The sequence below is a fragment of the Podarcis vaucheri genome, assembly GCF_965113315.1.
Source record: "Podarcis vaucheri genome assembly, chromosome: 6".
NCBI lineage: Eukaryota > Metazoa > Chordata > Lepidosauria > Squamata > Lacertidae > Podarcis > Podarcis vaucheri.
In genome coordinates this window covers 75,531,149-75,544,972 of record NC_138764.1, presented here as the reverse complement: position 1 = coordinate 75,544,972, position 13,824 = coordinate 75,531,149, and the positions used below count along the sequence as shown (strand labels likewise).

The 13,824-nt window shown below is 42.2% G+C and overlaps 2 protein-coding genes across 8 annotated transcripts in view; one reads left to right on the top strand and one right to left on the bottom strand.

The window, feature by feature from the left end:
* Nucleotides 1-13,824, bottom strand: part of CEP250 (centrosomal protein 250) — a 137,028-nt gene that overhangs the window by 61,732 nt on the left and 61,472 nt on the right. The window lies entirely within an intron of this gene.
* Nucleotides 6,436-13,824, top strand: part of UQCC1 (ubiquinol-cytochrome c reductase complex assembly factor 1) — a 42,732-nt gene continuing 35,343 nt past the window's right edge. Inside the window, exons 1-3 of one of the 4 annotated variants that reach the window (XM_082227501.1) lie at nt 6,436-6,594; nt 8,468-8,572; nt 9,868-9,972. In XM_082227501.1, the coding sequence (XP_082083627.1) occupies nt 6,571-6,594; nt 8,468-8,572; nt 9,868-9,972 (234 nt within the window). In that variant the 5' untranslated portion in view covers nt 6,436-6,570. Of the gene's footprint in view, nt 6,595-6,866; nt 6,915-8,467; nt 8,573-9,867; nt 9,973-10,202; nt 10,244-13,041; nt 13,187-13,824 lie in introns of those variants that run through there. The other 3 variants (XM_082227502.1, XM_082227500.1, XM_082227503.1) reach the window with 3 other exon arrangements.

Sequence of the window (13,824 nt, the reverse complement as noted above, 5' to 3'; positions counted from 1 at the left end):
TTAAACTGCTTTTGGTGTCAAATACATTAATTCCACTAACTGTTAAATTTGTTGGTTTCAAGAATTTTATATTGTAATACCCTAAAGAATTTTGTGGTGGTGAAACCTCTGGCAGTGATTGAGCTGATGAAATGTCATGGAATGTTCACAACAGAACATTCTCAGTCTTTTACAATTTCATACAGGCGCTTGGGACAGAGGGGTTGTTACATTGGCAATAGAGGTAGGCTGCTCTAATGCCCAAGGTAGCTTTAACAAGTCAAATTGGATAATGGATTCTAGCCTTCTATGGTAACCACATCTTCAAGTTCGGATGTGTTCCATCTAGCATATGGCAATCCTCAATATTTTTTTAAAACACTTTTATTTCTAAATGCCAAACATATGTTTCTCTGGAGAGGACAAGTCTGGAAAGACCTCAGTGTTAATGAATATTAGAGCTTAAACTTCCCCTCAATTCCAGATTAATCTTTGTACAGCTATTTCTATGCATTTGCTTAACATCTGGGGGTCATGTTTATTAAGATGGTATCAATGTTTATTCTTGCATTTGAAGTGCCAGGAGCAGTTGATTTGTTTAAAATCAAAGCTGGGCTATACAGTGGTACCTCAGGTTAAGTACTTAATTCGTTCTGGAGGTCCGTTCTTAGTTTGAAACTGTTCTTAACCTGAAGCATCACTTTAGCTAATGGGGCCTCCTGCTGCCGCCGCGCCGCCAGAGCACGATGTCTGTTCTCATCCTGAAGCAAAGTTCTTAACCCGAGGTAATATTTCTGGGTTAGCGGAGTCTGTAAACTGAAGCGTATGTAACCTGAAGCATATGTAACCCGAGGTACCACTGTACCTGGTTTTGTCTTGCAGAAGAGAGCTTCCAGGTGGGGTGTACCTGAGTTGGGCATTTTATTTATTTATTTCATTTATAAAAGTATTAATAGGCCACAATTTATCTACTGCAACACCAGAGCAGTATACATAACCAAAACATAAACCTAATTTTAAGGAATGCAAGACGCATACACATACACAGAAATATATTGCAACATGCATTAAGGGTACTTTCAAATGCGTCATTTAGATTTGATTTTAGTGTCTGTCTGCCTGCACATTAGCTCCAAACACAATTTTTTTCGAGTCATGAATTTTCATTGCTATGCTGATCTTATTCAGAAGCTTCAATTGCTCCTTCCCCTTTCCACAACCCTTTTCTGTTCTGGGCATACACACAGATAGATAATTTTCAGGAAGTGTGCAAGAGCAAATGTTACAAGACTTACTAATTATCATGTTTCCTAATGGGTAAAATGAAGGTTTGTGCTGTCTTTTTATATGTGCATGCGTGAATTTTCATTTAAAAATATGTTACTTAATACCAAAATAGGCTAAGTTACATTTATCTGGGTTAGGCTTGCACCCCAACTGAGGTATTGTTGAAGACCCTTGTGTTGTTGTTGTTTAAGTATCTTGAGAATACAGCTTCCCCCTTAACAGCTTGCTGTGATCTGAACATGTCTTCAACATTGCCAGCTGGTGGAAACAGGCATGCTAATATGTGTGTGTGGGGGGGGGTGTACTTGAAACAAAATGGCCATCTTGTGCTCAGGTAAGGAGCAAATGGAAACAGGGTTTTGGTGGTGTCAAAGAGAGAACCGGCAGTAAATCACACTGTTTGAAGTTGGAGTTTACTTTATTACAAGTAAAAAGAAAAAAAGACTCAGACTTAGCTGAGTGTCTTATCCCATGAATCAGCTGCCGAGGCTAAAAGTCCTCGCCTCCCACAGCTGTCTAAGTCTCCCCCTCTCCAGAGCTTTTCCCAAGCAATCGGACACCATGCCTGTGTGCAGCCTGCCATAGCTCTGCCAGTTTCAGACCTCTTCAAGTTCTGGGAGATGGAGACGAGGGAGCAGCAGAAGAGGGAAACAACCCGGGAGTCTTCACCAGCCTGACTCATCTTTGCCTCTTAGCTTCCCTCCTCCAACTCACACAGCTTCTTCCTCTGATTCTGGACTTCTCTCTGACACAGACTCTCCCAGCTCACTAAGCCCTGTTACCCCTTCAGCTTCTGACACTTCCTCTCCCCAGTCTTCTTACTGTGATCACTCATCGTTGTCCCACCACCAATCCCCGGGCCCTGAGTCTTACTCCTTTGGGGATTTCCCAGTTGGTTCCTCCCACCGTTCCTCTGCATCCAACCAGTCAATGACAGGTGGAATTAGATGTCACAAAGAGAAATGTCACCATAGGTGACAAGTTACCCAGACACAAAAATGTGCTAATAAATTTCAATGAATTTTGCTCATTGTATAATGTTATTTATACCCCCTGTTGTGACAAGTCAACACTTCCTTGAGAGGCACTACAAAATTAGGGGAGGGGGAATTCAACACTTAGATTTCAATACATGATCTAGTTCTCAAACCTTATATTGCCATACCAGCCCTTTATTTAGTACAGCATTTGCCAACCTAGTATTCTCCAGATAAGGGACGCGGGTGGCGCTGTGGGTAAAACCTCAGTGCCTAGGACTTGCTGATCGTATGGTCGGTGGTTCGAATCCCCGCGGCGGGGTGAGCTCCCGTGATTCGGTCCCAGCTCCTGCCCACCTAGCAGTTCGAAAGCACCCCCAAGTGCAAGTAGATAAATAGGGACTGCTTTATAGCGGGAAGGTAACGGCGTTTCCGTGCGCTGCGCTGGCTCGCCAGAGCAGCTTCGTCACGCTGGCCACGTGACCCGGAAGTGTCTTCGGACAGCGCTGGCTCCCGGCCTCTTAAGTGAGATGAGCGCACAACCCTAGAGTCGGACACGACTGGCCCATATGGGCAGGGGTACCTTTATTCTCCAGATGTCTTCTGCTACAAATCCTGTCACCCTGAGCCAGTGCATTCTTGTTTTTAAAAAATGTTTGGGAATACTCTCATTTTCCTACATAAAATGGGGTTTTAGAGTTTTTAGGGGTTTTTGAATGTTTTGTGTAGTTTTTATGTAGTTTTATGTAGTTTTGTGGTAGTTTTATGTAGTTTTTCAATTTCATTGTTCCGCAAGGGACAATGACAATAAAGATATCATAATCGTAATCGTGATATTGAAATAGTGCTCCTCAATGAGGCCAAACTTAGATTCACAAAATGTTTAGGGGTATGTGCACCCCTGAGTCCCCTCAGAAAATAAGCACTGCCCTCAGCCATCACAGCTATGATAATGGGCTGAAGGGAGTTGTAATTCAAAACATCTGCAGGGTACCAAGCTGGCAAAGGCTGATTTCCTACTTAAAATGGAGCATATCAATAGCTAGCTGTTACCATGTCAAAAAAGAATTGTAGCATCATCTTAATGCCTGGCAACTGTTTAGAACCAATGTGCCATTAGCATCTAGTTAAATATTGTGTCTAGGTTTAGGCAATGTCTTTAAGAAACAAGTGGATAATTTAAAAGAAAGCAGGAATATATTGGATTTAAAATGTAATATATATGAAGGCAACTTTTTAACTTATTTACTTATTTTATTAAACTATTCCCCATCTGGGTTTCAAAGTGGCTTACAAAATGGAAACATAAAATATACAAAAATTCAAAACAATTAAACATGCGAGATTTAAAACATCAGAGATTAACACATCAGAGCAGCATTCACTCAGCAAAGGCCTCCTGGAATAAAATAGTTTTAACCAGGCATCTGAGAGCTGGTTAAGTTGAAGCTGAAGGCACTGAAAATATTTATCAAGGAGAAAACAACAGGAGTTCCAGTCTTGAAAGTGCCTATGCTGTCAAAAAGCTGGCAACTCTTTTCAAGTACATATCTAAACAGCTGCTATAAGGTTGATGGAGATCAACTGTTCTCCATAGCTACTGAAGGTAAGGGAGGAAGCAATGGTTTTTGAGTTACAAGAACATTTTCAGCTTAAATATTACAAAAAGAATTGTAAATATGAAAATTGTTGGAGAGTAGAATAAGTTAATAGTGGTGATTATGGAATCCCTTTCACTGGAAATTATTTTAAAATAGGCCAGGGAAAAGCATCTGCCAGTATGATTTGGCAATGTGCCTATCTGGGAACTTGCCAATACACTACCGGAAATGGTCTGGGTATTTGGAGTATAGAACTTCAGAAGCATAAACAGTTTAAGAATGGAGCTTGTTCACAACACAAATATTTTATGGCTAAAGAAAGTCTTTCCTTCCTACTGTTCCATGTTCATCATGACTCCATTCTTGCCAGCTCCTCTTTCACAAATGGGCCTTTTACCACAGAAGGCCAAGACTGCCACAATGAATGGCTCCTCACAGCTCCTTTCAGAGGCAGAACTTGCAGAAGTAGCCTTAAGGAAACTTACAAGGCCTGGGCATCTGACTGATAGCATCCTGCATCTTTCGCATTCAGAGTTGAAAGTTATGGTAATTAATAATGCCATCATTCAGAAGATGGAAAAGTGATTTATAGCTGGGTTGCAAATGAGTTTAGGACTGCTTCACACATTATGCTAAATATGAATCTGCACTTGTTCATTGCATGGTTCATGTATTATGTGGGAGACACATATATCAAAAAGATCACTGGTCATTCACAGCCTCACAGCACATGTTGACTACATGTTAACACCTCCCCTCCAAACATTCTAGATTCCAATATTTCCTTGAAGGCCAGAGCTCTGCATACTTTTTAGCATGTTCTGGTAAACCAGAAAAGCAACAGTGTGTGTCTCCTACTATGAGAAGCGTTTTTGTTTGTTTCTTTTTATATAGTATTTGTTTTGTAGCCCTTTCTAGAGGTGAGGTGGGGGATAAGAGAGAGAGAGAGAGAACAGTGGGCACTGTGTGTCTCTATATCTATCAATTTTGTGAATTCGACTGGAGGAGAAATGTTTGGTGGCTTATGTAGCAACAAACTCTGTATTAACCATTTCCCTGCATTCACTCATTAAAAGTTACTGCAGCAGCAGCAGCTGTTTAGTAAGGAAAGACTGCTTGATTGCAGATGTCAAAGAGTTAAACAACTGTAAAAATTTTCATAGACATCTGAAGGCAACCCTGTTTTAGGAAGCTTTTAATGTTTTATGTTGGTTTTCCCCTTGTATTTTTATTGGAAGCCTCCCAGAATGGCTGGGGCAACCAAGTCAGGTGAGCAAGGTTTAATAAATAATTGTTGTCGTATTTCCAGAAAAAGTGTATCTGCTTCCAACATGCCCCTCTCATAGCAAAGTTCAAAATATATTGAATGCAGCATGGAGGAAATGCTGTTGCTCCCTTATACAGAACCTCTTCCCCTGTCCATAAAAGTGCAGAGAATAATTGATGGAGGTTGTTCTTTTAGTGAGACAGTGTACATGTGAAATGGTACACTTTCCAAAATGAGTGCTATACTAGTCTTATTGTGAAAAAACCCACAAGGTTCAAAATCACAGCCCTGCCTAGACAAAATCTTACCAGCTGCCACTGATTTTTTAAGCTTTTCTTATGTAATTATAAATCTGTGGTTCTAATTTAAACATACATTGGCAGCAGTTGACATGGGTGTCACACCAAATGTATGGTTTGCACCAGGCGCAGTTATGGCTAGTTATGGCACTGGTTAAGCGCACAAGAAGAGGGTGAGAACAGAGAACAGAGAACAACGTGGCCAGAATTAGGTCCTGCCACCTCATCCTTGGTATGTGTGTTGGGGGAGCCGGTTGTGGCTACTAACTGGTGGGAGAAAATCACACTCCGCACATTCCTGAAAGCAGGGCCAGATTTAGGTTTGATGAGGCCCTAAGCTACTGAAGGTAATGGGGCCCTTTATATGTCCAGCTGTCCTTTGTCAACAACAAATTGTCGCTGTCTTTTGCGTTGAATATATGCTATATGGTAATTTATGTACTGAATAGGTATCTAAAGCCATTTGCACATAACAAAATATGTATTTTATCAAGGTAATTGTTGAACTGAAATAAGTATATTAATAGTGAAATAATTATTAAGCTCTAACTTAAAATGATTTTTTATTCATAACAAACTTAATAATGCAAACACATTGGCATTTGGCATTAACAAAAGTTCCTTTAGAAACACAATTTACAAAGCCTCATAATCTTTATTTGGTTTTTATCTTATATTTTGGAAATGTACATCCAGTTGTTGTTTTTTCCTTTATAACTTTTTTTGGGGCCCCCAAAAGAGTGGGGCCCTAAGCTATAGCTTGTTTAGCTTATACGTATATCCGGCACTGCTAGAGAAAGCACCTTCCTCGCCATTAAAAATACATCAAGTTTCCGACGCTTTACGGGGAACAGATTTCGAAGAGGATAAAATTAAAAGAAACCTTCACGGCGTTTCTCAACAGCCAGCCCCCCTGACCCCCTACGGAAAGTCTCCTGGCTTCCCCATAATAAATACGAGCTGCCCCACAGGCACAGGTCCTGGCGCAAAACTACCATCGAGGCTACGAAGGAGCTTCTTCAGGCGCATGCCCCGCCGCCCCCGGCCAGACACGCTCCGCAAGAGCATCCCGGGGGGATTCGGTGGCGGCGCCGGCATCGGATGAAGGAGCGGAAGCACTTTGAAGTTTGGCGGAAGCGGAAGCTCGTCCTTGAAGGATTATGGCGGCGCTGGTGAGGGTTGTGGTGAGTGAGGTTGGCGACTGCCTTTGCGCGCTGCCTTCGTGAGCTCGGCGTGCCGGCACCGCTCTCTCGGCCTGCAGGGCCCGAGGGATAGGGCTGGGGAGGCCGGCTTCGGGCAGCCTCTCCGGCGCCGTGGGCTTGAACCAGCCAAGGGGCGCGGGGTGGGCGTGGGTTGGGGGGTGGGTGGAGAAAAGGGTCCGCAGGGGGCTGTCGGTGGGCAGCCCCACAAGCTGCGACCCGGTTGGCGGTGGGAAGGCTGAGGAAATCGGGAGCGAGGGTTCCTGCTGCCCATGGAAGGCTTTGCCCTTGGAGGCTTCGGCGAGGTGACAGACGTTGCTGTGGGAAGGACGAAAGCGCCGTAGCTGCTTCTGTTGGGACCCGTCGTAGAAGCATCACAGGCCTTCCCAGAATTAGGCATAAAATTATTTGTTGTATTTATATCCCAACTTTTTCTCCAGAGAGCTCAAGGTGGCATACATAGTCCCCCCCCTCTCAGTTAATCCCCACAACAACCCTATGAGGTAGGATAGGTTGAGAGATTGTGACTGGCCCAAGATCACCCAGTGAGCTTCATGGCTCAGCGGGGAATTTGAACCCTGGTCTCCCAGATCCTAGTCCAACACTAATCATTACAATGCTTGTAAAGTAACTTCAGCGGCTGAGGCAGAAGCTCTGGTTGTATAACCAGGATCTTCAGCTCTTAATTTAATAGTCTGGCTCATGCTCTGTCATAATTAGTAGTACAGTAGTGCTACTTTTTAAATATTTGTAATGGCAATGGAGGTGGGCTCTGAGTCAAAGCTCTTTGCAGAGATGGTCTTGACTTAAGCGCCACATTTTTCAGCTCTGTTTTCACTGCACCATTTCATGCCTGGTTCTCTGTGTCTGTATGGCTTAAATCAGAAATGGGGCATACGTGTCAGCTGGAGAGCTGTATATCCTTCTGGGCCACCTTCTGGGAGCTGTGTGCCAGTGGTGGAAAGGGCCAGAGGCAATGTGGGGAAAGCAACAAATAGAAAGTTTATATTTGTAAACACACACACACCCCTCCATTCAGGGAAGCAAGAAGGATTATCAGAGTTCAAATACACATTCCAGCCAAGCAAAGACATTTGGGGTATGAAACAGGGCTGGTGAGGTGTGAGTCTGGGGAGAGTCATATTTATGGCCAAGGCTCCCCACTCCTGGCTTAAACCTGAAGAATAGGAAGCTAAACCTCTTTTTGGCTTTTCTGCTTGCTTACTAGCAGCAGCCTTTTAAGTCTCATTGCCTGTTATAACATTCTTCTTATGGGCTATGTAGTCAGCAAAAGGGCTGGAACTGGAAGGGACATGTGGGTTGATTTATCCAATCTTCTTTGGCCAGGCAGGATCTTTTAGAAGTTAAGCCATGTTACCCTGATTATATAATCTAGGATATAATTATATAAGAGAATAGCAGTGAGCAAGGTGTGGTAAGACACACAATGTCTTGAGGCAGGAAATAATTTAGACACATGGAGCCAGTTATATAATTTCCTGATTTTTGCTTGTATCAGTCATGTAGAATGATTGTGGGTCCTTTTACACTGGGAACATTTAGTTGTTTTTCTTCATATGTTTGTGATTTTAGTTAAGACTTCACAGCTCTTAGTAGGGAACGTATCAGTTTGCCTGAGCAGATACTTCTGCATGCCCATTACATATTTGAACTTCTAGCAGTATGTTACTTTGAACTATAATTGTTCATACTGAATCGTGCTGAGGAGATACAGAATCTTCAGATGAGCAGCACTTGTGTTTTTACAGTATTATTCAAACATGGGGTTATAGGAAGGTGGGTGTTTGATAATGCTGGTCAAAATAATCATTGCTGATTAGTGGCTATTATTTTATAGACTCATCGAGCTGGAGTACCACAATGGATTGCATTATGCAGTGGATTGATACAAACGACATTAGCTCAGCAACAATGGGGCAGAATGCTCCATGGCACTCTCCAGGTACGATATTTTTTTTTTAAATTGCAAGAATGAGAACTTTGCTAGATCTTATCATGGAATTAATAACTGTTCAGTTGTTGTTTTCAGAGCCCTAAGAGAAATGCTTTGCAAATCTGTAGTGGTTCAATGGTTAGTATTTCATAATGGCTATATATTGCTGCCTCTGAATAAAACTTCTGGAGAACATGAGTGTGAGTGTGTTCAGACCCTCATGTCCTGCTTGTGAGCTTCCCACAGGTATGTGGTTGGCCACTGTGGGAACAGAATTCTGGGCTAGATAGGTCTGAGAGCTGATCCAGCAAGTCTACACTCTAACATTCCAATATTAACTTTCCGTGGCTTGTATTTACTCTCATTTCAGGGAACTGAATAGTTTGAGCCAGGTGTGACTTGCCATGCTAGTATTTACCCTTTCTCATGGCCCAGCATGATATATACAATATGGAACATTATTCCTCGCAAAACAGATGAAATATTGAGTGTAATTCTTTAGGCTTACAGCTCTCCTCAGTGGTTTTATGGGTGCACTAACTGGAAATGGTATCAGCCTTGTGTCAGAAAGACAGTCTAAAGGAAAGCTGTGTGCTCATCATTTGCTTTAGCCTATGAGTGCCTCAAGGATATGGGACAGTTATCAATATTTTAAATGGTCTGAAATGGGTATTTGCTATTTGAATGTTGATGAAAATGTTATGAAATGTTTTCATAATAAGCTCTATACCACATCCAAGCATATACAACAAGTATTTTGGTTCAAAAGATAATGAAGAATGCAGACTTTTCAGTTTCATTGAGATAACTTTTACTGTAATTGTTCCCAGTTGCTGGGAATCACAAGAAGGCAGAGTGCTGTTGTGTGAAGATTCTGCTTGCAGATTTCCTATGGGTATCTGCTTGGCCACTGTAAAAACAGGATGTTGGAAAAGATGGGCCTTTGGCCTGATCCAGCAGGCTCTTCTTATGTTTTCAAGAAATTCCTGATAGTTGCAATAATTCTTAGGTCGAGGGTGTGTGGTGTCTTCATGACCTTTTCATCTTTTCTGGTGTATGAAGCTGGTAAGTTTAGAAGGCCAAGGCAATGTAAGTCTTTCCTTATGTATTTGCTACTTTTCTTCATCAAAGTTGTGCTGTGCTCATGTGTATAATAAGCCTGATAACTTTGCAAGTCTCTGATCTGAAATTCTTCCACAGGGAAACACTAATGTGTAATTTGTGTGCCTAACTGTATGATCCATTGTTGCCCTTCCATACTACTATTTTTTACGCTTGGTTATTTCTGTTTGTTGTTTTACCAGAGACGCAAGAATGGCCAGTCACAACTAACCCAAGTTTGCTGTGGATTAATACAAACCATTGGTACAGTAAAGCAGCCAAACAGAACACTTCATCACACAAACAAGGTCAGACCAAAGTGAAGTCTTGTATTTCAAAAATGCTGTCTGCCCCTATTGAACTAGGATTGTGGTTCTATTGGGGGTTGGGATTTTTTGAGTTAACAGGTTTCAAGCAAAACTTTAAATAAACAGTCTTTGTTGTCTTATTATGCAGGAGAAGCATTAAATCCCAGAGTAATCTGAGGAAGTGACACCTGCTGAAACTAGCAGAATACTTTCAACGGTTCGGACAAATTCATGGAAGATCTTAAATGGCTATAAATCAGAATGTTAAGGGGTGAGATGGCACAAATAGGGTACTATGTTATTCTGGCTACTAAGATCCACAAGGAAGAAAAATGAGATTGCTTTTTCTACTACAATTTTTTATGGATTCAAAATCAGAGTGTGCAAATGACCTCTGACAACTGTTTTTAGTTGCATCTTGCATTGCATTTTGTCTGATTCAGCTAATAGCTCCCCAAAGCAATTCTTATGTCAACGTATCTTTATTGTGCCTGATGGTGTTGGTGATTTATTTGACTTATATCTGCCCTCTTACCAAAGGGGCCCAGGGTGGCAGGCATAGCAACGAAAAAACATTTTTTTTAAAAAAAACAACTAAAACCATTTTTAAATGTTACAGAAAAAATATACCGTATTTTTCGCCCTATAGGACACACTTTTTCCCCTCCAAAAATGAAGGGGAAATGTGTGTGTGTCCTAGGGGGCGAATGCAGGCTTTCACTGAAGAGCGCTTCTCCCCGCTGCCTGCCCCACAAGCTCCAGGGACAGCTGGGAGATGTGCTGTGTCTCCCTGCTGTCCCCGGAGCTGATCTCAAGGCGGGCGGTGGGGAGAAGAGTGCTTCTCCCCACTGCCTGCCCCACAAGCTCCAGGGACAGCTGGGAGACGCGCTGCGTCTCCCTGCTGTCCCCGGACCTGATCTCAAGGCGGGCGGCAGGGAGAACAGCGCTTCTCCCCACTGCCTGCCCCACAATCTCCAGGGACAGCTGGGATACGCGCTGCATCTCCCTGCTGTCCCCGGACCTGATCTGAAGGCCGGCGACGGGGAGAAGAGCGCTTCTCCCCGCTGCCTGCCCCACAAGCTCCAGGGACAGCTGGGAGACGCGCTGCATCTCCCCGCTGTCCCCGGACCTGATCTCAAGACGCCTGGGGGCGAATAGTTTTTCCCCCCTTTATTTCCCCCCAAAAAATCTTGATGCGTCCTATGGGCCGGTGCGTCCTATGGGGTGAAAAATACGGTATATTAAAAAACTCTTATCTGCTGATCTCATGGCTACCAGGGTGACATGTTAAGCAATTAAAAAAAAAAAATTCTTGTAGATTTGCAATCATCAAAACCAGTCTCACACACCATGGCAAAAGCTATTTTTGCACCTTGGTAAATTTGCGGGGAGATCAAAGGCGATAAGAATCTTGTCACTAGGGTTCTACTGCTCCTTTTTCTAGATTTGGAGGTGTGCAGTGGAAATGACTTGGCTTGTAGTCTGTTGAAGCCAGCCATATGGCATGGCCCACATGTATCCCAAATTCCTTTGGTGTGTGAAAGTTCGTATGCTTTTTATGTCATACTCTGTGAGGAGGGTTAACAGATTGGGAGAATAAAGCAAAAGGGGGAAGGAGACTGAATGACGAAAAAGTTGTGAGCATTGGTGTAGAGCAGGGGAAACACTGACATGGAAGTGCTAAATTGCAGTTATCAACTAAGCCAGCTTTGCAAATAATAATAATAATAATAATGGTGTTTTTTAAAAAAGACACAAAAATGGTTTCTAGCTTGTCAGCCCACATGTACCTGCGCTAATAATTTGCGGCACTTGGGCTTGAAACAACAAACCCCAGACACTCTTTAACAATGGGCACAACTTGCTGTTGTCAAGTTGCCTGAAGCGAATAGTGAATTCTTCCTCTCCATACTGAGTGAGTGGTTTCTCAACAACCTGGAATAAGCATAGCCAGTACTTTTTTAAAAATTAAAAAAATATCATCTGACTAAACCTAATCTGGAAAGTAGTTTAGGAAGTGCTTGAGATGCAATTACAAAATTTTGGTCCTGTGTATGTCCATTTTCACTCAGCTGCCTCTGAGACCTTAATTGTGAGTTAGGTTATGTCACATGCTAAGGGCCCTGCATAGTAATTCAGATACATAAGCTGTTAAATATTGCAGCAGTTTCACAGCTAAATGCACACTGTATTTCACTTGTTCATCTGGTGGAATACTTTTTTAAAATGCCAAGTTGGCAAGCTTCACAGCTAGAACAGGCCCGTATATTTCTCTAACCCCACCCCCTCACCTTTCCCCTTTCCAGAATGTAAAGAAAATGTCAGATTGGGTTTTCTCTTAACTTCTTACTCTTTATGAAAACATGAAAAGTGTTTTCTATCTTGGTGACAGAATGGGTGATGTTTTTCAAGCCAAGGACTGCATTGCCTTGTAGCTAACTTTCTGGGGGCTGGTGTCAAAAGTAGGTAAGCTTCAGCCATTCAGTTCATTTATTTTCTCACACACCTATATGTAGGCATGCATTTCTCTCTCTCTCTCTCTCTCTCTCTCTCTCTCTCTCTCACACACACACACACACACACACACCCTTCATAATCACATGCCCTAGTTATTCTCTCACACACCCATCCCCACACAAGCATTTGTTCTTTTCATATTCACTCACATCATTAATCATCCACTGCCTTCAGTTAATCTATTCCCCCATCCATATTGTAAACATAAGGGTGGGCATATTGTCAACCACTTCATAGGTAAGCTGTGGGGTGCAGGAGGGGACAAAGTGGGGCTGGTAAGGGTAAAGGGCCAAGGAGAGGTGTCTCTCAAGGAGAGTCAGAGTCCTAATAGAGAGGCCCCGAGGGCCACATCTGGCCTGTGAATTATAGGTTCTACCCCCCGACTTATGATTTGTTCAACTTGGGGGGCACTACAATAATTGTCTGAAGAGGCTCATATCTACAGTAAGAAACCAACATGGGGAATTGAGAAATGAGGTGTATGCCTAATTGTAGAGCCTACTGCTGTGATTTATTTTCATAGTTTTGTTGTTGTTATTGGATCTTCATTAGGAAACCCTCTAGTGTGAGGGCCATCCATCCAGTGTCCTTGATGCCTGTCGAAGACTACTTGGCTCAAAGAGATGCACCCATGGAGTACCTTCACAGAAAAAGGGAGCAGTATGGGCAGGGACAGGGCACTTCATATGTACACTTTGTAAGTGGCTCAAACAGCAGTTGCTCCAGGCAGCTGTGTTACCATTTTAGCCAGCATCAATCCACCATCTCCTGCAATGACAGTAGCAGAGCTACTGGAAAGTGCTAGCTGTTGAAGACACTTTAGTCAGTATGTCCACTAACTTGTATGACAAGGTAATATCAGGATACTTTAGTTTATTGTTCATTTTAATTACTTTTTATTATTTATATATATGTTTTTAACTCTTATCAATCATTTTAATTTAATATTTTAATTTTTTGTGAGCCGTTTTGAGATTTTATTACAATCAAATAATATAAGCATTTTATTAAATAAAATAAATAATTGTTTAGGTGTACCATTTCTAGAGGGTAGATATGAGCAATGTCTGCTTTCCTTACCCTGGAATTGCAGATCACATGTGACTATTCATCAGAAACACTTGTATTTCGGACCATCACACGGCTTCATATACTGCCATATCCTCTTAGAAAACAAATAAATGGTCTTGTGTGCTATGCTTACATGCCAAAGGGAATCTTTGCTGCTTACAAAAAAGTCACCATGCTGTGTTGTTCTTGTTTTTATTACAAGACAGGAAAACAGATAAAATGTATCTCAGAGCAGATACATTTGAACTGTTGAATATCTTTATA